At 46.5% G+C, this 23,611-nt stretch overlaps 1 protein-coding gene and 1 long non-coding RNA gene across 32 annotated transcripts in view; both read left to right on the forward strand.

Annotated features, from left to right (window-relative positions):
• The window catches only part of AAK1 (AP2 associated kinase 1), a 67,442-nt gene that overhangs the window by 14,188 nt on the left and 29,643 nt on the right, over positions 1–23,611 (forward strand). For 20 of the 31 annotated variants that reach the window (XM_071729105.1, XM_071729113.1, XM_071729112.1 and 17 more), the window contains exons 3-15: positions 4,242–4,360; positions 5,190–5,298; positions 7,468–7,610; positions 10,891–11,012; positions 12,423–12,504; positions 14,363–14,495; positions 15,185–15,288; positions 16,237–16,316; positions 17,890–18,044; positions 18,143–18,432; positions 19,438–19,653; positions 22,282–22,496; positions 23,130–23,287. In XM_071729105.1, coding sequence (XP_071585206.1) covers positions 4,242–4,360; positions 5,190–5,298; positions 7,468–7,610; positions 10,891–11,012; positions 12,423–12,504; positions 14,363–14,495; positions 15,185–15,288; positions 16,237–16,316; positions 17,890–18,044; positions 18,143–18,432; positions 19,438–19,653; positions 22,282–22,496; positions 23,130–23,287 — 1,926 coding nt within the window. Of the gene's footprint in view, positions 1–4,241; positions 4,361–5,189; positions 5,299–7,467; positions 7,611–10,890; positions 11,013–12,422; positions 12,505–14,362; positions 14,496–15,184; positions 15,289–16,236; positions 16,317–17,889; positions 18,045–18,142; positions 18,439–19,437; positions 19,654–22,281; positions 22,497–23,129; positions 23,288–23,611 lie in introns of all 31 variants that reach the window. The other 11 variants (XM_071729107.1, XM_071729123.1, XM_071729138.1 and 8 more) reach the window with 4 other exon arrangements.
• Positions 5,306–6,714, forward strand: LOC139788850 (uncharacterized). The gene is made up of 2 exons (XR_011722967.1): positions 5,306–5,470; positions 5,604–6,714. It is a non-coding gene; the product is annotated as an uncharacterized lncRNA (long non-coding RNA).

A 23,611-nucleotide genomic window follows, 5' to 3' on the forward strand; every position in this document is an offset into this window, starting at 1 on the left:
AGCATCTGGGGCTTGTTTGCAGATGGACATTGCTCTGTCAGTGCCTGCAGGAGGATTCCAGGCGTGCAGCACACGTGGGTCACTGAGCTGCAGCCCTGTGCTGTCCCCTTCCCTTCTGAGGAGCCCAGGGAGGGGATCACGTGCAGGCTGGGGGCTGCTTTTACCCAGTTTAGAAGTGCCTGCCTGGCTGTGGATAGTCCTGCATCCTGCTGAAATTACAGAAGGGCTGAAAATGTAACTAGCAGTGCTGGAAACTGGCCAGGTCACTGACACAAGCCTGCGTGGAAAATTGCTCTGGCATCTGTATTGACTGGAGATAATTGGAACTTCCCTTTTTTTTTTTTTCCCCCCTATTTTTTTTTTTCAGCTTCTCCTAAAACCATTTAGCAAGAACAACAGTCAGACAAGAAGCATGCAGCAAGATAACCATGTTCCCATGCTGTTGTAGAGGGAGATGGAGGCCTCAGTGCAAAAGAGAGGGATGTTTCACAAGAGACCTCTGGCTCTGTGCTGACTGCATGCTGACTGCATGCTGCCTGTTCAGCAGTGTCAATACATCTTAAGGATGAGCATATAAATAACTTCTGATGTCTTAGAATGAGAGCAGTATTTTAGCTTTTGCTGGTTTGTATGTCAAAAGAATTGAATTTCTTTCAGAACTGGAAATCACAGGTGCTTGCTCACGAATGCAAGGGAGAACAGTCCTCAGACCTGACTTCTTAGTTCTTGCTTCTCTCTCTTCTGGTGCTTGCAAAGCCCCTGTATTTATTATGTATTTATTATTACTATTATTATTGTTGTTGCAAAGCCTCTGTATTTATTATTTATTATGTATTTCTCTGTTGCATCTGAAGCTCGCAGTGGTCACTTGCCTTTTGCTTTCCATACTGGGAGAAACCCAACTCTTCCAGCAAAGATGTGAGGATGTTCCAATGCGTGGAGGATTACTTTGCCTCTAAGCTGTGCCTTGTGTGTGACCCACACACTTGTGGCTCAGCCAACCTTCCTAGAGGCTCCTGAGCTGACCTGGGCTGACGTGGAGTTACACAAATCCTGCCCAGTTTCTCCCTGGTGTTGGAGCTGGCAGCAGTGCATTGGAGCTGGCACTTCCTGGCCAGTGGAAGGAAGGGTTGTGTTGCTTTGCTGCTTGCTGAAAATGGAAATAAATGGTCCTGTAATGTGCATCTGGCAGTGCTTCACAATAATTGCTTGTCCATTTGTCTTTGATCCGTTTCCTTTCAACTTTGTCCAGATTTAGCAAAGTTGGGAGCTGGACAGGAATAAGGAGGGAGAAATTGGTTGTGGTTGAGGCTCTGCAGGCCAAAGCTGAGGCTGGCAGGGGGCAATGTTGTGGGTATGGGTTACCCAGTGGGCAGCAGCTGTGAGCAAGGTAGTCAAGAGCAAAACTAAGAGTATTAATGATGCTGTGAAAAGCCATCAGAGTTCAGAAGAGTTCCCGTGGCTTTGTTTAAGCAAAACCTGCTTGTTGGGTGCAGCAGTGTCCAGGCAGATGGTGTGAGCTGGACAGCACCACTGAAACCCTGAGGAGAAGACACCCATCAGATCTGCAAACAGGTCCCTCTTCTACTGTGCAATAAAACTCTTCAGTCCATGGGGAAGTTTTGTTAGGCAGTGCTGGCTGCAGTCCAGTGCTGGCTCATTGGTCCCTTTCTGCTGCACAGCCTCACTCTTCTGGGCTGCCTGATGATGCCAAGTGAAAATTTTATCCATCTGTTGGGTCCTCCTTCCCTTCTTCTCTGTCATACCTTGCTGCAAAATGTCAGCTGGGTTTCTGCCTGCTGCTTAACAGTGGAGTTGCTGCTTTTGAGGTAGCTGTGGGAGCACAGGTCCTGGAACTGCTCTTTTAGCACAAAGATAAAGTATTGGTCGTAGTTGCCAAGGAAAAGGTTTCAAGTGCTGCACAGTGTTTCAGGTGTAACCTACTCACAAACCTCTCTCTCTGTTTTTCAAGCCACCATGTACTGTCAGTGTCAACCTTTTTTGCAAGTCAACAGTTTTGAGCAAGTGCCATTTTCTTTAGCAGGAGGGCAGCTCAGGAGCTGTCAGTAATAAAAGGGCAAAGGACTTGAGAGGTGAAGCTTGGACCACAGCTCCAGAACCATCTCTTGTGTGAGGGAGTGAAGAGGAAATCTCTCTAGGGACCCCAAAAGGCATCCCTGCCACTGCCAGGTATTCAGAGGTTGTTCCAAGAGGAAGCCACAGCTCTGCCCTTGGCCTGGAGCCCTCAGCCCTCCTTGAAGGAGAAAGATTCCCCTCTGCCCTGGCTCTCATCAACCCTGTTCTGCCAAGTGTGAGAGCTGGGGCCCTGATGTCCCTGCCCTCTGTACCTGCTGCTTCCTCTGGTTTGCAGGGATAGGTTCTTGGTGGTTTTTAAACTGCCCTTTTTGTCCTGCTGATGGATTTGGATCTGGTATTTCTAAAGCCATTTGTGTGTGAGGAGTGTGGAGAGAAACTGCTGTTCCTTGCACTCTCCATGTCCCTTATTCTCCTCTTCTGTTGGTTCCCAATCCTCTGCATGCAGGGCTGGGAGTGCTGAAGCCAGCTAGCAGGGGGAGGTGTAATAAATGCAGGGAAATTCAAATTAGAGCAGCATTCTTTACACCTTTCCTGCTTTTACTGAGGAATACCTGAGGGAAGTTAGAGATCCTTGGTTGTGTTGTGTCTTTCTGGACTAAATCCTGGTTACAGTCAAAACCTGGGCTCAGTGTTCTGTAGTTTGGAAGGACTTTTGTGCTCAGTTTTAGCTGAGACAACCAGACTGAGTGCCACATTAGTTGTTTAGAAAGTAAAGCTTTGCATTCTCTCTCAAATGGATATGGATCATCAAATTTTGCTTCTGATGGCAAAGTCACTTACTTTAGATTGCTGTGTAAAAATTGCTGTGTGTACCCTGATTAAATCAATACTTGTTTTCTCTGGAGAGAAGCATGCTGCTTTTACTACTAACAAAATTGTCATGCTTTCATCTGCAGTCAGTGGGAGTTTAATAATGAAGTAACCAAATTGGTAGGTGTATTTGCAGACAGAATAAGTTAAGATTTTGCACAGCTTCCACGTGTGGCCTTGTCAACTGAAGCTTGCAGGAGTTAAAGTTAAGGGACAGAAGGACTTAATGCTGCAATTTTCCTGTGGCTTTTACTGTGACAACCCTGCAAATGTTGCTCAGATGTGGCTCCACCTTACATATTCATGTCTGCTGCTCCATCTGGAAGATGCTCCAGGCCATGTTTCTGTCAGGTCCCTGTGTGTTGCTGGTGCAGTCCTGTATCAGAAAACATTATTTATTATTATTTTTTTTAGATTCTAAATTTTTCTTTCCTTTAAGCTCTTGGGATACTTCATCTGTAATTTTCTTTGCCAGTTGGCAAAGCTCTGGTAATTCTGTGAACATAAATACTGCAAAGCAGTTGCTCTGAAGAGGTACCAGAGCCACTTCAGCTGAAGCAGAGCTAGAAGAAGAAAGTCTTTTGAATCTAATGGATCTGCTTTTTAAAAAAAGTTTAATTGATCTATTTTTGCTGCTCGTCTTATGTTTCTTTCTGCTGATCATAGTGCTGTAAATAGAACTCCAGTATCCTGCTGGCCTCCAGGAGCTGTGGGAAGGGAACTGAACTCCTGAAGAGCAGGGGAGACTTCTAATGGGTGGTGTTTGATTTACTTTTTTTTAATTATTATTTTTTTTAAAATAAAAAATAACACTGTGATTGCCCAAATGTTTTGATGATGTAATAAAAAGATTTTGTTGTTGTTGCTTAATGTTTACTCTAGCTTTAGCTGTGGCCCCTGGAAATATTGTACAGAAATTAAAAAATAACTCCAAACCTGGTATCTCCAATGATTTTTAAAAAGCATAATGTGTTCATGTCAGAGTTTGGAATAAGGTGCTGGTGTGAGTCCCTTATGAGCAATGAGGGACTGTCTGGCAGGACAAGTAACTGGTGCAATTGCTTGTTTTTATGGAGATGTTAAATGTTAACTTTGCTGCCATTAATTGAAGATTTGTTCCCTTGTAGTTCCCAGAAATAACTGGACAGGCAGGACTGGGAGCTCTGGACCTGAGTTTCCATAAGGGGCACTCCCACCCTGGCTCTCTTGTAGCTGCTGAATGCTTTCCAGCTTCTGCTTGTGTTCTGGAGGCAGATGGAGACAGGGGCAGGGTTGGAAGCCAGGGCTAAAGAGGTTTGCTTGTTAATAACAGGATGGTTTTGTGTCCTCTGCAGGTGGCTTTGCAATAGTGTTTCTTGTGAGGACCAACAATGGGATGAAATGTGCCCTGAAGCGCATGTACGTCAATAACGAGTACGACCTGCAGGTCTGCAAAAGAGAAATCCAAATTATGGTAAGTCACCACCTTGGAGTGGGGCCCTAGGCTGGGGGTGGAAGGGTGTGAGAGCCTGGGGACCTCCTGCCTCAGATCTGCATCACATTATGTTGCAAACGGGGAGGTTTTCTAGCAAAACTTTCTCTTGGAAAGAGGGAAGTCTTGGAGTTGTGCAACTGTGTGAAATCTCATGTTGAATTATTTAAAATGTAAATAGTTTCAATGGACAAGAAGACCATGGGAATGGAAAAAGCAGAAGGGATCTCAGGAAAACTAAGAAAGGATAAAGGTTTTGTGTCAACCCTGTGACTTAATGTGATGATCTTTTCCAGCCTCAGTAATTCTGTGATTCTGTTTAGTGTGTGTCAGGGACAAGACCACTGAGTTACGTAAAATAAGCTTCTGAAAGCAAGGTTAAGATTGCCTTTATTACCTGAATGGGATTTTTGTGTACTTGAGGTTTTGAGATGCTCTTTGCTGGCAGAAGAGTGGAAGGAGTTGAGAAAAGTAAGCACATGTTTGGCTGCCTCAAAACATCTGCCTTGCTCTTCCCTCTGAGTTGAGGAGCAGCTCCCTGGGCCATCTCAGGGAACATGCAAGCATCTGGGCTGACTCCTGGAGAAGTTCCTTCATCAGGCTGGCTGTTTCTCTGCTGTTTGTCTCAAATCCTTTGGGAAGGAAAACAGGTAGAGACAGACATCAGGTTGTGTGACAATTAATCCAAAGTGACAGAAGCTTGTGCCTGGGCAGGAGAAGCTCTGGGAAAGCTCTGCCATGTAGAAGAACCAGATTAAAATGTTGCTTGCTCTCTATGGATGGTTTATGCTTGAATTTGTTTATCTTGCAGCGGGACCTGTCTGGCCACAAGAACATTGTTGGGTACATTGACTCCAGCATCAACTCAGTGAGCAGTGGGGATGTGTGGGAAGTGCTGATACTGATGGATTTCTGTCGAGGTGAGTGATGCAAACCTAGTGTTTACATTTGGTTTTTCTCAGTGCTTACAGGAAACTTGCACAACATCTGGTTTAAAAAAAACAAACCAAGCCAAACCTCTTCATAGGTCTCCTCCTTCCTTGGCTGCCAAGAACTGGTTCTGAACAAAGCAAAGCCAAAGCTAAGTGTGGAGTGAGTGATGCATGAGGCTGTGTGGGTCTGGTACCACATTTGCCCCTGACCATGGTGATCCTAGGTCTTTTCTACTGAGGAGGAGAACTCTTAAGTACTGAATATATTAAATGTGTATTGCTGGTTTTCATAGGCTGGTCCACACAAGCAGTAGCTCTTCAGAAGCTTCCAGGCTGTGGAATGATTTCATCTTCACTTTATTGCAAGATTTTTCCACTTCACCCTGACTTAGGGTTTTTCTGGAAGAAGCTTGAAATGGATAATATGAAACCAAAAAGTGTTCCTTTTACCTCTGACCTTTTTGCTTGGCTGTCTCTGGGCAGCCAGGCTCTTCCAGCTGTCCCAAAGCTTTGATTTCTTGTGGCTAGGATGTGGTGTTTGGAAGATGACGCATGTGCTGCACTCAGAGGCCTCTGGCAGGAATTGGTGTTAAGCAAAAATAATGTTTTGGCCTCTGACTTCAGAAGTCTGTGGCTTGTTTGGTGGCAGCTGATGCCACCAAATAGGTGGGAAGAATAGGTATTCTTGGGACTGTTTGGCTTTTAACTGAAGCCAGGTGCAGTGTACAAGAACAAGCAGGGGCTAAAATGCCTTTAAACATGTACAGAGCAGCTTTCTGTTCTGCTGTGTCCTTGCTGCTTCGCTTTGATGCAGGAGCCTTGCCTGACTTAGGCTGGGTTTGTTTGCTGGTAAGAGGAAGAACCTAACATGTAGCTTTGCTCCAGGAATCATCATTTAGGTTCTCTGTAAGCTTAAACCTGAACATCCTAAGGAGTGTTGGAAGAAGCAGCCCTGGCAGTGCTAATGAATCCATACTCAGCTCCATGTTGCAGACCCTGCTGTGGAGGGAAGTGCAAACCACAGCAATTCTGAGTGTGCTTCCTCCAGCTGGATGAGCCTCCCCCCTGTGCCAGATTTTGGGCTGATAAAGTAAAATCTCTTTCTCTAAGGTGTCTCCTTCTATCTGCAAGGTGGTATTTCTCTTAGGGCTTGCTTTTGCCAGCTGCTCTGTTGGGGCACACACCTGCATCTCTCACCAGCATTCAGTCTGAAGCATGAGCATTGCTGATGTACACTGGATTTTCCCTTGTCACTCCCCTTTTGTGTCCCACAGCTTCCAAACCAAAGCAGTGCATCTTTGTCTGCAGAACTGCACTCCCTTGGAGTGCAGAACAGGCACAGCTGTACTATTTATTGAGTTGAGCTTTTCTTTGTACCATGAAAATAAAGTTTTCTGACACTCATGATGTGCAGTGATCCATTTCTGCTTTGCCTGAGGTTCAGAGAGGAGTTTTTCCTTTGTGTACACAGGGGGAAGAACTCTGTGGGTTATTTTGCAAAGGCCTTGGCAGCAACAAAACCTCAATGCTGAGGCAAATTCAGGAGTCTTTAATGAACATTTGCTTTTTCTTGTCTGGAGTTTCCCTTCTTACAGATGGATTTTTTTTTTTTTTTTTTTTTCCTGGTCTCTGACTTTAACCAACCCACTTAGGAGTATTTGGTTTTTGAGTGTCTGCCTCTCTCCCTCCTCTTGCTTACATGTGGCAAACTATTTTGTGGGCTGTGGGTGCCCCAAATGCAGCCTCTTATTCCTCTAGTTTGACAAAAAAAAGGGCTTTGTTTTGAAGAAGAAAGAAAGATTCAGCTTGGACAGAATTATATTTGAGTGTTAACCCAACCAGGTGACCATGGGCCTTAGAAGCTAACTTGATGCTTTTGAAGCATTGTTCAAAGCCAAGCTGTAACTCCTGCCAGCAGATATGCAAAACCCTCTAGGATTTAGGCAAGGGAATGAGAACAAAACAAGATGAGTCAGCAGATTGCAGAAAAGCCTCTGGAGAAGGCTGGGGACGAATTTAGAATCTGAACTCCTGAACTCGTGGTGTGCTGAGCGTGCAGCCACAGTTGGCCGGGGAGCTGAGTCAGGCACCTTGTGTTTGGTAGGAGTGGGGTTTAGGGCAGGCCAGCCCCTGACCCTGGTGTTTGCTCCTCCTCAGGGGGTCAGGTGGTGAACCTGATGAACCAGCGCCTGCAGACGGGCTTCACCGAGAGCGAGGTCCTGCAGATCTTCTGTGACACCTGCGAGGCCGTGGCCAGGCTGCATCAGTGCAAAACACCAATAATCCACAGGGATCTGAAGGTGAGTTGTGGGCAGCACAGCAGGGACTCTGCAGCCTCCTCACTGTGTCTGTCTGCTGCTGCCTGCACGGGGATTTCAGGGCCACTCCTGAGTTTCTGCTGTTAGTAATGAGGAAAACTGGGGTTAGTAGTTAGCTTAGGTTGGACTGGATGATGTTGGAGTTCTTTTCCCACCTAAAGTTCATGTGATTCTGTGAAAAGTAGGTGTAAATACCTCTCTCTATCAGAAGATAAAAAGAAGGGAGCCTTTCATTGCTGCTTGCCATGTGTTTACCATCTATAGATGGACTTAGAAAACCACAAAGGTTTGTGAATTATTCTATTTTGCTCAGGAGAATGTGCCAAGAGTGTATGTGATGAATTATTCACAGTGACTTTCTGCCACCTGAAACACTAGTGATGTTGTAAGGTAGTTCACAAAAAGCATGTTTTGGATTTGTTTCCCTGGACCCACATTAAAAGGATCCCAAAAGATGTTGGCCTTGGGGCAGGAGTTGTTAGAAGCTTTAAGAGCTGGCCTCATACTCTGTGTTGACCATGAAAGTGCATTGTAAAACTCTCTGTGCTTAGCTGGGAACAGACATAGGCCAGCAGGGAGAGCTTTGGAAAAACCCCATGCCTATAATCAAACAAACAAACCAGACATCCCTTTTCTCTCAGCTAGCTGGTAAAATGCAGGACTAAAATATTCAGCCAAGAAGGAGGCTCCTGTGTACATTTGAAAATCAGATGTGCTTTGTGGGTCAGGTTCTGCTTTCAGAGTCCTCAAGAGATGTTTGTTTTGTGCCTCTGGCTCTTGTTTTATAGGAGCAAAAGCTGCCACGTGTGCCAGGGAGAGCCAGGTAGCACAGGGGAAAAGAAATCCTCAGGGTTTGGTGTGTTTGAGCATATTTCAAACGATTGTGCTCAGACAGTTTGAGTATATGAAGCAAGTCTGACATCTGTTTTTTCTGTAGCCTTAAAGATGTGAGGCCTGGCTCTGAAGCTTTTGGGGTCTGTGGGCATCCTGCAGGGATTGTGTGAGAGGATGAGGCTTAGGAATGGGAACCTCTGCAGGTGATATTAACCCCTGCTGTTACCTTTTTGGTGAACCCCTGGTGTTTTTTTAATTAAGAACAAAATCATTGTGTAGCATGTGAATAAATTCTGGGACATCTGTGATGGATGGGTTATCTTTAGTGCTTTGCACACTGAGCTGCTCAAGGTCAGTTGGGTCTTCTCTGCTTCCAGACATGGTTCCCAGTTCAATGTTGTATTATTTCTGTTGTGATAACCTCTGGGGAGGGCTGAGAGGAGGCAGATGGATGACAGCACACACACTTCTATCCTTTATGAAATGATAACACATCTCCAGTTCTTTGCCTGCATTTCAGCTGTCCCTGTGGGTCTCAGTCAACCCAGACCTCAGCTTACACTTCTGGTGCTTGTTCCTGTGTTGGGCAGCCCCTAGTTTCTAATCCATGGTTGTATCAGCAGAGGTTCCTCCAAGCTGCTGAAGACATGAGCCCTGCCTTTCAAGTATCATTTGGTAGCTTGCACTGGACAACTGAAACAAACACCTGGGACAGCTGGAAAAAAACAATAAATAAAATCAGCAGAGTCACTGCCTTTCCCTAAATACACTTATTCATGCATCAACAAAAACCTAGCTTGCATCCACCTAAAAAAGCTGTGGTAATGTTACAAGAGCAACACAAGATGTGGAAAAACCTGGGTTCAGTTATTTGCTTTGGCAGAGCATCCCTGTGTTCCAGTTCCTCATCTGTACAGGGCATTAGCAGCATGTTCTCTCAAGGGAACACACACAATTTTCAATGTATTTATCTTCCATGTCAAATGCTCAGATACAACAAGATAAAACATCCTGTGCATAAATTTCAAAAGAATCACCACATAAGTATTCACTAACGAAACCTTTTGGAAGGAGACCTCCCAGTCTTCACAAGAAGGGAAGAAAAAGATAAGAGTCAGCATTTTAAGTACCAGAAAATGCATCCAAATTAGAGCAGCTGAGGGGGGAAATGCTGGCTTGAAACCAAGGGTTAAACATTCCACCCCCTCCCCTCTGCTATCCATCTGCTTTGAATAAAGCATTGCACACAGATGTTCTTCCTAGCACTGAGTGTTATTCCCTGCAAATACTCATCAAGCATTTCCAGAAGAGTCTTCTCACTCAAACATCCTCAAGTTTTGTTAAACATCAGCACTGGACTATGCAGCAACTGGGTTTGCTCAGTAATTAAAAAAAGGTCTTTTGAAAGCAAGCAAAAATACCCAAAGCAAAGAGAAAAAAGAAAAAAAATGCAGATAACAAGGGTACCTGAATTACTCATATTGACTGTCAGGCCAAGGGGCTGTAGCACTTTCTAAAGTTGTGGATAACTTGGATGTCCCAGATTCTCTGCTCTGCTGAAACCCCCCCTGCAGTGCTGGGCCCAGTTCTGGAGTCCCCAACACCAGGAGGACACAGAGCTCCTGGAAGGTGTCCAGAGGAGCCCCTGAAATGCTCAGAGGGCTGAGCAGCTCCCTGGGAAGCCAGGCTGAGGGATTGGGGGTGTTCAGCCTGGAGAAGAGGAGGCTCCCAGGTGAGCTCAGAGCAACCTCCCAATATCTGAAGGGGCTACAAGAAAGCTGGGGGAGGGCTTTGGACACGGGGGGGGTAGGGAGAGGAGGAGGGGAATGGGTTAAAACTTGGAGATTTAGGGGAGATTGTGGTTGGACATGAGAAAAAAATTCTTTGGTGTGAGGGTGCTGAGACACTGAACAGGTTGCCAGGGAAGCTGTGGCTGCCCCATCCCTGGAGGTGTTGAAGGTTGGATGGGGCTTGGAGCCCCCTGGGCTGTGGGAGGGGTCCCTGCCCATGGGGTTGGAATTGGATGAGTTTTAAGGTCCCTTTCAACCCATTCTATGATTGAAATTCAGGTGCCAAACTGTGGGTGACAGTAGCTCAGGGCAGTTGAGCACTGCAGCTCCTGGGACAGAGGTCTTGGCCTGAAGCTTGCAGTAGTTTGGGTAGGGGTAAGAAGCAGAAGCAGAGGTGGTGGTGGGGAAGGCAGAGTTAGAGCTGTGCTCCCATGATGCCACTTCTGCTTTAGGAGATGTGACAGAGAATTGATGCATATTTTCTTTGCTGTCATGTTAGGTTTTTGTGTCAGCTGTGTCTGATAATGTCTTCAGGCATGAAAAACCCTGGCTTGTCTAAGAAGAAAAAAAACCAAACCATACAAATGTTGTGGGTTTTTTACTCTGAGTGATTCTCTGTGTGTTTGTGCTGCTCACAGGTTGAAAACATCCTGCTCCATGACCGTGGCCACTATGTCCTCTGTGACTTTGGAAGTGCTACTAACAAATTCCAGAACCCTCAAACAGAAGGGGTGAATGCAGTAGAGGAGGAGATCAAAAAGTAAGTGTGCTTTTCCTTTTCAGCTTGGATTTGTGTTAAAGGGTAAATTTTTCTTGCACTGAGACCAAATTTTACAGAGGCCTGTTGCAGCAGATTGGGTGCTGCTGCATAGGAGTCTCTGCTGGGGGTAAATAAGTGCCTGGGGGAAGGTGAAACAATAAATTGAGCTTGGTGTTACTGCTTTGGGCCTGGAAGACTGAGTGTACTCATGTAGAAAAGTTGCCCACCTTGATGAGGTGGTGACATGCTCTGTTATGGATGGGGTCAGTATGTCTCTGTCCCTCATTTGTCTTGGCTTTTTTAAACTGCAGTACAGCAGGTGACAAAATCCCTGTCCTCCACGAGCCACTCCTCATAAATCCTTGCTGTGATGAAGGGAATGCATGGCCTAACTCAGCTCTTCATAGGATATGGAAGGGCTTTGAGGGATTTAATGGCTCCTTGCCCCATGCCCAACCAGCTCTAGTGGTAGCAGCTATGTGCACATTGGTGCTTTGAGAAAGGGAGCTAAGGTGGGAGTTCTGTGGGGTCTAAATCAGGAATGGAGCAGCCCCTGTGTCCTTGAGCTTGCTTTAGTTTCAACAACATCACTGCTGCAAACTTTGCAGTTCTGTTAATGCAATATTCTGGCTAGAAATGTGTGCAAATGTGTCCTTTTTGTTAGGGCTGAGTTACACCTGCATGGGTTTCCTAGACCTGTTTGAAGTTTCAGAGTACTCCTGGTCTGGACCCTCTGGACTGCCCTATTTGTACTCTTATTAACAGCCCTACAAAAACTTTGCCTTCAGCAATGCTTTCTTGTGTTGTGAGCCAGGTAAATAGCATGCAGCAGAAATTGCAGACCTGCTGATGGGAAATCTTAACCAGAAGAGTCTGTGGCACAGTTTCCAGCTTTTTGTAGCAGTTTGTTAAAATGAGGCAGATTGTAGCTGTAGTTAGAGGTAGAAAATAACCTTTCCCTTGTTTTGCAATGACTCTGAGCAGGAGTCCTGGTAGGGAAGTCTGTTTATTAGGAGCTGCATATCCAGTTACAATCTTTGTAATACAGTTGGCCAAAGCCCCAGCAGTGAGGACATTGTAGAGGACATTTGACTGCAGACCTTGTTAATACCCTGAATCCTTGAATATTTCTGTTCTTGTTCTTAAAGTGGCTGTTGTGTTTTGTGTGTAAATTCCTTGCTTTGGGAAGGGTGTTGGTTACTGCTTTGATATCACAGAGCAATTTGCAGTGGTTAGTGTTCAATTGTTAGAGGTGTGTAGTGGATGCTGCTAAGATTTTTTCAGTTGGTTGTCATGTTTAGTGTCCCTTTTACTCAAATTAAAGTGAATTTTGAATTATCTGAAAAAACAACATAGTGAAAATACATCTGACATCCATTTTGAGCTCACTAACAGATCTTTTTGCTACAGGTACACTACATTATCCTATAGAGCACCAGAAATGGTCAACCTGTACAGTGGCAAACTTATCACTACAAAAGCAGACATATGGGTATGTATAAAAACTGCTTAACACCACCCAACCAGGCAGAACCTTGTTTTCATTACCATAATAACAAAATAACTCTCTGGCCAGGGCTAACCTGGTTTCCTTAAGAGACTGGACAGTTTCTGAATAAGGAGTTCCTCTGGTTGGTGTTTCTGATGAGTTACTGGGGATAAAACTTGTGTGCTGCTTTGTGTGCTGCTTCCCATCTGGTTTTAATTTAGAGATAGATGAAATTCCAGGGCTGAACAGTGCAGACCTGGTTTTGTAACTTAAGAGTTAAAACAAAATTCAGGGTATTTTGACTTCTTGTGTCTGGGTTGGGTTACACACATGGGAAATCAAAGTTACTGGTCAGAATTTAGTAGGAAACCAAGAAAGCAGATCTGTCCCTAGGAGCAACAGTGTGACACAGGCCTGAGCTGTCAAACCTGGCCTGAGACCAAAGTTCTGCATTGCAGTTTCTATTGATGAGTGCAATCCTGCCATGCATTCCATGAAAGCAAAATGCAGCCCTGGTGTAATCCATTCCTGGCTAACCTGATGGAGGATGGAAGGGAGGATTCTCTTTAGTTGGGATGGAGATGAAAAAAGCCCATGCTGTTTGTGGGAGATGTGTTTAAAATGCTCATTCAGCACGTTTGTGGTTTCTGAAGCCCTGAGCTGGGAGGCAGAAGCAGTAGAAGGAGAGTTTTAATGTATCCCCAGTAGCTCTTCATCTGCATGTACAGGAGGGAAAATCACTGGCATGGCATCTGCTGGGAAGAGTTCTCTGTCTTCTCTGAGCTCAGCTCAGTCAGGAGCACAGCAGGAGGGTTGTAGAACCAGACCCTGGGCCAGCACTGGGTCACTTGTCTATGTGTTAGAGACCCGGAGAGGGAAGGTCACAGCTGTAGCAGCATGAAAAGGTTGCCAGGGCCTCAAAGGCAGCCAGAGGAGTCCTGAGGATTTGTGCTTCTTCCCATGATAATGCAGAAAGGTGGAAACCCAAAGGTTTGGACACCTCTCTGCTTCCTGGCATGGAAGGAATTCTGTTCAGTGAGCTGAGGGGGGTGCAGAGTGGGGCTTTGACTTCAAGGCTATTGCAGCACTTACCCTGCTTGTAACCTCCCTTTTCCTTAAATCTCATCCAGATTATTTTAAAAGAGTGTGATTTAATTGTGAAATCCTGTGACAAAAGATGCAAGCTGATGAGTTGTTTTGGATTAGGAAATGTTTCCTCCTCTCCCTTCTGAGGTGGTGGGAGTATTTCATAATAAGGCCTTTGTGCAAAACTGGTGTTTTCTTTTGAAATAGGTGGTGGTTCTGGCTGTCAGGAGCAGCACAGAAATAGATGGAAGGGTGATATAACTTAGCAGCCTGCAGACTCCTCTTGTCTATCTCCCTGCTACACATATCTAACAGCTCAGAGGTTGTTGGAACTTAAGCTTGCAAGCCATTTGGATTTCTCCTTGTCACAGTAAATGTATTAAGGATAATGTTTGCCATTTATTTTTGCTATTCCTTCACTTTTCCCTCTCCATATGTGGCAGAAACAGGAGGTTTCCCCTCTTTAAAGACATGAAGAGTTACACTCTGAGTAGTGATACGTGGAGCTGGGGGTGTGAGTGAGGATGATACTCACATGATCCCCCAGATTAGTGTCCCAGCCTAGTGAGGGAGTATTTATCATGTATTTATCTCCCCAGATAGCCATGCTCATTGTCACATCAGTCTCAGGGGTGTCCAGATACAGTCCCAAGGTCACACTGCAGTCCAGCAGCCCAGCTTGCTCTGCCCATCACCAGCAGTGCTATGGGGATGGGACCATTCCCTCCTTTGCTTCAGTTTGTTACACCTTTTGCTCTGTTCTCTCTCTTTCCAGGCCCTTGGCTGTTTACTGTACAAGCTGTGTTACTTCACCTTGCCATTTGGGGAGAGTCAGGTGGCAATCTGTGATGGCAATTTCACCATTCCGGATAATTCCCGGCACTCTCAAGATATGCACTGCCTGATCCGTGAGTGTCCCCAGCAGGGGCATCCCTGCTTCCACAGAACTTTAAAAAAAATAAAGCAGAGGTGTTTTGTTCCTATATTGCCTGTTCCTACACTAAAACAGTTGGTGTTTTCCTTTTTGTAAGAGAATTGCTTGCACACGGGTGGGTAAAGTTTTTTTTTTGGGTGTTTTTTTTTTTTTTTTTTAGTAGTAGAGATCACTCCTCAAAAGGCAGTTCTGATGAAAAGATTTCTATTTGGTGAGGCTGTCCAGAGCCCTATGGAATCAGGAGAACAGAAAACCACTTGGTTTAAGAGTCCTGCAGAAACTTGCACAATCAGCCTATTTATACAGAAATGTATTACTCCAGTAATAAATCTATTTGGATAAGGAACTGAAAAGAACCACAGTGACTTAGACTAGTGATAAGAATTCATCTTCTGTGAACTGAGGAGCAGAAGTGAGATGATTTATAAATAACCCACTGACTAGGGTGAATGTGTAATTAAGGGTACAATGCACTACTCTTGGCAAAGCTGGGGCAGCTCTCTTGTTTTCAGCACAGCATTTGATTTATTTCTTTTTTCATAGCCACAGAGTTGGATGTTTGCAGAGGAGCCTGGTGTTTGTTTTGCTTGTGCTGAGGCTGCCACAAATGGCTCTCATGATTCTGTTCTGTTGCTCTGATATCAGCATCTCTGTCTTTTCAAGGGTATATGCTTGAGCCAGACCCTGATAAGAGACCTGATATCTATCAGGTCTCCTACTTTGCATTCAAACTGGCAAAGAAGGAATGCCCAGTCCAGAATGTCCAGGTGAGTGGCAAAGGAGTGGGCTGAGGTGGGGTACTGTGGGAGGAGACTGGGGGTGACAATTGCTGAATATTTTTGTGTAATTAGTAGAGCTGTTTGGGGTGATTTGTTTATTGTTTTTCTTTTTTTTTGGGGGGGGTGGGAAGCAGTGGGTGCAGGAATCAGGGTTTTGTTCCCCATGTAATTTATTTCTGTTTGTCCCTGCTTTACCTCCTCACCCAGTTACCAGTGTGAGGCCAACCAGGAAATCTTGGGGGTGTGGACATGGAAAATTAGGCCATGCTTGTGAAAACCCATTTGATTTCCAGGCACATTTATCACAGTGTGTGCAATTTGGGCTGCAAGTTGGTTTTAAACATTATCAGCTTTGTGCCTGCTGTCTAGCTGGGACCATCCAACTTCATTTGAAATCAGCCCTTACCCAACCATCTGCCCCTTTGCAGTCTATCTTTACAGACTTCAGCTGAAAATTAGAGTTGATAAGTTGTTTTCTACTGGTTTTATGGACATCTGTGATATGACATTTTATTTTGTTGTTTCCAGGTTTTTATTATTTCCTATTTCCCCCCCCACCCTGTGTTTGGACAGTTATTTATAGTCTGTCTGAATAAGACATGGTTTGGGACTATTATGCCTGTGTTTTTTTTTAGCAGTATTAATGAGCAGTGCTGCTATTGTCCCTGGTTGTCTTTTAAAAATACCCAGATTGTTCTGTGGAGTTGTGTGTTCAGATTCCACATGTAGTAGCCTGTCAAAAAGCTGAACTGTGGTTTTCCCAAACTCCTGTCTCCTCATGACATTAATGTTGAGCAGTTTGTCCTGTGTCCAGCATGAGGAATTAATGCTGTGGGGCTCCCCCAGTCTCCCTGTTTATTTACGATGCTTTTGCAAACCATTTCTGACTCTCTTCTACCCTGAAAATGCCCAATTGGGTGTGTTTGGGATCTGCAGAACTCTCCAATTCCTGCTAAACTCCCAGATCCGGTTAAAGCAAGTGAAGCTGCTGCAAAGAAGAGTCAACCAAAGGCCAGGTAACCACATCTGCATTCTGCTCAGGCCTCTCTGTTTGTTGTCTTTCTGCTGTTTATTAGGAATAATGCTTGTTATATTTAGCTGCACCCTTGTGGGCTTGCATTTACATGTGGAGACAAACACTGCAGTCTTGAGGCTTTTGCTTCAGCGACGTAAATAACCATTGATCTGAGAGCCAGAAAATGCAGGTATTAGGGGAAATTTTTCTGCGTGGAGGGGGTGGGGTTTGGGTGATGCTCAGCATGACTCAACAGTTCAGGTTCTCCTTCTGAAGACTTTGCTTGAGAGCAGCACTCGAAGTTCCTCCACTTATGAATCTCCTGTGTCATCCCTCCATCCCTCCATCCCTCCATCCCTCCATCCCTCCATCCCTCCATCCCTCCATCCCTCCATCCCTCCATCCCTCCATCCCTCCATCCCTCCATCCCTCCATCCCTCCATCCCTCCATCCCTCCATCCCTCCATCCCTCCATCCCTCCATCCCTCCATCCCTCCATCCCTCCATCCCTCCATCCATCCACCTCCTGAGCAAAGTCAGGAGGAAGCCTGCAGCATGCCTGGAACTGGCCCAGAGAATGCAGGTCTGCTGAAGAACCCTGTGGGGGCTGTTGGTCTTTGAGTTTGACCCTCAGCAGATGAGAGCCTGACCCAGTAATTACTGTATGAAATGGTTGTGATTTCTGCAAGAGTGCTGCAATTCCTTCTGGGGTGGGGGGGACACAGGAGCCCAGGCACTCTGCAGCTGAAGAGCCCAATTAGTGGGGAAACTGCTGAAGTGCTGTGGTTCTTCTCCTCTCCTGCTGCTTCCTCTGCTTATGATACTGTAATGAAGACTGGTAAATTCTGATGGACAAATCTGTACCTGATTTTACTGCAGAGTGAGCAGTACAGCACTGGGCAGTCCCAAACCAGCAGACTCTGAAATAGGGCATCTCTCCTTCTGCTTGCCAGTCCCAGGAGCCTGCTTTGTTGTTCTCATGATTGAGTGCAGTTACCCTCACAGTAGTAGAACAACTTCATATCTAACAAGCAAATGTATCCACAGAATTCAGGGTAGTGCCTGGCTTCCTGGCTCTGTTGCTGTGGTTTTGGAGTTCAGTAGATACTGAGCAGTGACCTGATTCTGGGGTAGGTGTAGTAAAGTTAAGGTGCTTCTAGAGACTACAGCTTAGACAACTCTGCCCACAGGTACCAGCTGCTCTTCAACTCATTTGTTATGTCCTTCTTGTACAGAATTCTAAGTGGATTTAAGCAATACATTGTAGCAAATATTTGAATGAGTTCAGTGATTTTTGACAAGTTCCAGCTGTCCAACAGCAGAAGATCCAATTGACAAAGAAGTCAAAGTGACAAGTTTGGATTAACTGTGAATGCATCCCTTTTACTGTGCTTGCAGCTTCCTGGAAAGAATCAACCTGTGTGTCTGAATGCCCACAAGTGTTTGGTCTTTAGCAGTCACAGACTGCTGAAGTATGGATGAGTTTTTAAATGACTGTGTATTGCATGCACCATCAGGCTGACAAAGCCTGTGCTCTTACTGCTCATCCTTTGATTCCTTACCTTATTTTCTAGGCTGACAGATCCCATTCCTACGACAGAAACTTCTATAGCACCCCGACAGAGACCTAAAGCAGGACAGACACAACCCAACCCTGGAATTTTACCCATTCAGCCAGCCCTGACCCCTAGGAAGAGAGCCACAGCTCAAGCAGCCATTCAGCCCCAAGGTGAAATGATGTGGTGCCTTCCAGCACTGTGTGCAGCCCAGCTCCTGGTGCTCCTTGGGCTAACAGATCTCAATTTGTATTTTTTTTTTTTCTACCAGTTGCAGGACCTGCTGCCCTGGGCAGTGCTCAGCCCTCCCTCCCTGCAAGTGTCCCCCAGCAGAAGGCAGCACCCCAACAGGCTCCAGCACAGCCCCAAGCCAAGCAGGCTCCAGCTCCTCAGCAGACCCCACAGGCACAGCCCCAGGTCCCCTCTACTCAGCCCCAAGCCACACCTCAGCATCAACAGCAGCTTTTCTTGAAGCAACAGCTTCTGCAACAGCAGCAGCAGCAGCAACAGGCTGCATATTACCAGCAGCAGCAGCAGCAGCAGATGATGCAAGCTCAGCAGGTAGGTGTGCATGGCCCTGCTTGTTGCCTGCTTCCTGTGCTGGAAGCCTGCAAGGCTGGAGCTTTGAATTTATGGCAAGTCCCTTTGTCAGATGGGATGGATGCAGTTTTAAAGTATTTTCCAATATGTCTCCTGTTTCCCATCAAGACTTCTTTTAATTATGCAGGGCTGGAATCTGTAATTGCCAGTGGGGAAGACCTGAGGATAGTTTTGTCACATACAAACATAAAATCTGAACCAGCACTGCTTATTTTACAGCTCCAAGTGTTTCAGGGTCTTGAGGTCAATGCTCAACTGATAAGCAGAGGAGTGCAGTTTCTCTTCTGCTCCCCTTGGACTTCAAGTCCAGGGCTGGATATTATGAAATATTTTTTCTCTGAAAGGGTTGTCAGACATTGGAACAGTTTGCCCAGGGCAGTGGGGGAGTCACCATCCCTGGAGGTATTTAAACAGTGTGTGGACCTGGTCCTTAGGGACATGGTTTACTGGTGAACTTCCAGTGTTGGTCAAAGGTTGGACTGGATGATCTTGAAGGTGTCTTCCAACCAAAGACATTCTGTAATTCAAGTGCCTTCTTTAATGGTAAGATTTGGTTTTGTGGTAGCCTGGGTGATAAGGAGGCCCGTGAACATGGGATGTGTCTAGATGACAGACTTGCCTGTCAAACTGAGCTGTGTTTAGCAGGGGAGACAAAGGGCCAGGGAATCTTCCTCTGCTGGGGAAAGGTTTAGAATTGATAAAAATGGAGAAAGGAGCTTGGGACCACGGGACAGTCTGTGCTGTGGGAGCCCTGGACAGGCAGATGTCCCAGGAAGAGGATCCAGCATCAGCCCAGAGGCTGCTTCCCACCACTTGTTTGCAGCTGGTGTCCCAGCTGTGTCAGCCTGGTGCTGCTTTGCCCCTTACAGTGGCTGTGACTGTTCCCATGGCTGTCCCAAGGTCTGGTGGTGGTTCCCCAGTTGCAGCCGCCCAGCAAGCGGCTGGAACAAACTGGTTGTTTCCCAGTTCCCAGTGATGCAGCAAGGAGCGCCAGCACAGCAGCAGCTGATGCAGAACTATTACCAACAGCAGCAGCAGCAGCAGCTGATGGCCCAGCAGGCAGCAGTGCAGCAGAAGCCAGGAGCAGTGCAGCAGAAGCCAGGAGCAGTGCAGCAGAAGCAGCAGAGCCCAGCACAGCCCCAGCAGAGCGCGGCCCCCCCGGCACAGCCCCCGGAGCAGGCGGTAAGGACCTGGAGAATGAAAAGATGGGAAAAGCTGAAAGATGGGAGACTGAGGTTGGAGATTGTGAGGGTGCTGAGCCCCTGGCCCAGGTTGCCCCCAGAAGCTGTGGCTGCCCCACCCCTGGCAGTGTTGAGGCCCCAGGTTGGATGGGGCTTGGAGTGCTGTGGCAGGGGTCCCTGCACATGGCAGGGGTTGGAACTGCAAGAGCTTTAAGGTCCCTTCCATCTCGGGCCATTATATGATTATTCCAATGGGATGCTGGACTCTGGAGTTGTTCTCTGGGTCTATAGAAGGAAGATGAGTAAATGATGACTGTAAGGTATAAATAGCTGCTTAATGCACCTTCTCTTTATCCCTCCCCTGTCACGTTGCCTCAGAAGATGTGTGATAAATTTTTTTTAAAGTAAATTGTACTTCAAGCATCAGGATGGGCACCTGGCAACAGATCTACTTTTTGTTGCTGCTTGTTTGGAAAACTTCTGTCTCATATTCAGGGCTCTGATGCAGAGGGAGGTGCAGGCAGCCTTCCTGGTTGCTTCTGGTGTTGAGCTAACTTTTGTTTTTAATGAATACTACAGAAAAGAGACTTTCCAAAGCATCCTATCTAAAAATAAACAGATAAATCACCCACTTGACTAAGCATCTGAACGTGCATCCAAATGAAATGCTCTTTCCTTAATAAAAAATGTGGCTGTCTGCAAGAGGGGAGCAGCTGCCTGCAGTGTGACAGGCAGGGGAGCAGTGCCAGAGGGCAGGATCCCTGTTGCCAAAATGTCTCTGCAGTACATGTGGGAGGAAGCTGTGCCTTTTGCTTTCATTCCTGCACCATCCTCTCTGCTCTTGCTTGGGTTTGGGGTGCCCCTTACTGGAGCTTTGTGTTGGAGAGAAGGACCTGCAGGCACCAGGAGCTGTCACTGGGCAAAGAGCATCTGGTAACAAACCCCTTCAGGTGTGTGGTGGCTGAGTCCAGATTCAGGCTCAATTTCTGCTTGTTCATGACTTGCCAGTTATTCAGGACCTGTTTAATTTCTTCAGCATTCTTCCTTGGAAGTAACATCAGGAATTAATTTGACTAACAAACTCCATAAGCCAGTGACCTGAGCAGTGCTGGGGGAGCACTGTTTGCCTCACTCTCTGTTTCTCAAGGCTCTGTTACATTCACCCCCTTTGCTTTTATATTAATTGTCAGCACCAAGCTGGTTGTTAGGGCTGGTGCCAAGCTTGGAGCTGCTGTGTTCCTGGTCTTGTTAGTGATCTGCTGAATGACCTGGGGCAAGTCAGTTTATTGCAGGTTCTCAGCACATGCAGACAGGTTTTGCATGAGGCCCATTATTACCCTGTTCCTTTTAGAGGAGAAATGCCTGAAACACAGCACTGAAGTGCACCTCTGAAGAGCTTTGCTGTGATTCACTAGCACAAAACCAGTCTTAATAAAATTAAGTCAGCTAGATTGAAAATGAGCCTGATTCCCCTGGAAGGCTGATCAGAGTGGGCACATCTGGACACTTTTCCACTCCTGCAGCAGTCAGGGGGGAGAAAACAGTGGTTGGCACATTTAAAAAATGAGAGTGAGACATGGTCCCTGCAGAGCAGGATCTCTGAGCAGAAGACGCCAAGCCAGGACCCGTCAAAACCTTTTCAGGTTGCTAGACTTCAGCTTAATAAGCTCTGCATTCATTTCTGTGGAGGTTTTTGGCACTGCCCTTTTATTTCTTAGCTCCAAATGTACTGTTCTGCAGTGACCTATATAGGGAGATGCAAGGTGGGTGCATCAGAAGCAGCCAGGTCAGCTTGCTCCTCAGCTGCAGTGAATTAGGCTGCCTGAAAATGCCAGATGAAAAAAAAGCAAGACAGTAACCCCCTTGCTTCCCTTTTTCCCCCTTGCCTCCCTTTTTCCCCCTTGCCTCCCTTTTTCCCCCTTGCCTCCCTTTTTCCCCCTTGCCTCCCTTTGCCTCCCTTTGCCTCCCTTTGCCTCCCTTTGCCTCCCTTTGCCTCCCTTTGCCTCCCTTTGCCTCCCTTTGCCTCCCTTTGCCTCCCTTTGCCTCCCTTTGCCTCCCTTTGTCCCCCTTGCCCCACTGCAGTTAAGCACCACATTGAGGATGGGACTCTTCTCATCCCCCTCTTAGGTCTTTCCAAGTCTTTTATCTGTCCTTATGTGTTGAAAATGGTTTGGGATGATGTGGGGTGGGGAACAGGGAGCTAGTGCCCAGGCAGTGGAGGGGACATGCTCAACTTTCTGCTCTTTGCATCCTGGTTTTCCTGCTTGAAATCCAACCGTGGTATCTCACTGCCAGGTTTCGAAAAATTATGTAATCAGAAGTGAGACTGTTGTTCATCACTAAAAAAACAGTATTTCAAGTATTTATGGGTTTATGAGTTTAATACAAGACTGAGAGAATGGAAAAATAAGATCAGTTTGAGGTTTTCTTTTCTCATAACCCTTTAAGTTTCCAAAGGATTTGTAGCTGGGCTGTCATGGCTGACACCTAAACCCAACAGGCCTGGTTTGCTCCTCCAGGTTTTAAGGACAAATGTTGGCTTCTGTGGTCCTTGGTTTTGTTTGGTTTTTACTTTCTTGTTTTTTACTTTTACTTTCTTTGTTTCTTTTTACTTTCTCTCCTAATGCAGAGGCAGCAGCAAAAACCCCAAACTCCCCCCCCCTCTGCAGCCCCAGGACAGAAGGTGGGCTCTCTCACCCCTCCCTCCTCCCCCAAGACCCAGCGTGCAGGGCACAGGAGGATCCTGAGCGACGTCACCCACAGTGCAGTGTTTGGGGTCCCAGCCAGCAAGTCCACCCAGCTCCTGCAGGCAGCAGCAGCTGAAGCCAGCCTCAACAAGTCCAAGTAGGTGGCTGCTTCCTTGGGGCCAAGGGATATAGAGCGCAGGGGGTAGATGAGGCTCTGACCTCTGTGATGAAGGTGGGCAGCAAGCTCTTCAGTCTAAATGAGTCTTTGCCTTTCCAGGACTATAGTTTAGGGCTTGGTGGAAAGCTGCTAAAAACAATTAGCAAGAGAAGAGGTCCTACTGAGGGTCTCCAAGAGCTAAATATGTCATTTAAGCAATCCAGGGCTGGATTACAGAAGCTGGTGTCATTTCAACTCTTCCACCAGTAGCCCCAGTGCACACCCTCAGCCTTGCTGCTTAGCACCAGCACTTCCCCAAGAGTCCCTGCTGGCCCTCTCCCTTAGAGCCTGCAGGCAGGAAGCCTCCAGGTGGGAATTGCAGAAAATTGTTTCAAATGGGATGGTTGTCATGCTTGTTTTGACCCCTGACACCAGAATGCTCAACCAGATTGTGAGTAGGTAAAGGTAACTGGCCCCAGCTTCCTGGGCATGCAGGTACAATGGGTTGTGCTGAGAGTTTTAAAGTGGAAGTAATTGAAATGCAGTAGCCTGGACCAGCTCACAGTGCTGGCCAGAGGACTTCAGCTGGGTTATTAATAATGACTGTTGTTTGGTTGGGGTGATCACCTCCAGATCTGCTTCCACCACCCCCTCGGGCTCCCCAAGGACCTCGCAGCAGAATGTTTATAACCCGCCCGATGTCTCCACCTGGAACCCCTTTGGTGATGATAACTTCTCCAAGCTCACAGCTGAGGAGCTGCTGAACAAGGACTTTGCAAAGCTGGGTGATGGTAGGTTTCTGGAGGTGGTTTAATGTCAGACTGCTCTCAGAACAGACCCTGGCATGGAATGATGATGGTTGCAGTCAGATGCTGCTGGGGTGCTTCCATGTTTCCCTGGTCCTCTGTGCCTCCAAGAGTTAAATCCTTCCAATTCCCATTCTCTGTCCCTTTCCTCCTTGCTAAACAATTGCAATCAAATGACCATGATCCTCCAAGGGAAAAATACTGACTGCTTTCCCCGTGGCCTTGATCAGTTGGTTGTAAAAGCTGCAGTTTAAACTCTGCTTCACCAGCCAGTTATGATTTGCAGGAAGGGGCTTAAGACACATACTA

The sequence above is a fragment of the Heliangelus exortis genome, chromosome 30 (assembly GCF_036169615.1).
Source record: "Heliangelus exortis chromosome 30, bHelExo1.hap1, whole genome shotgun sequence".
Lineage (NCBI taxonomy): Eukaryota > Metazoa > Chordata > Aves > Apodiformes > Trochilidae > Heliangelus > Heliangelus exortis.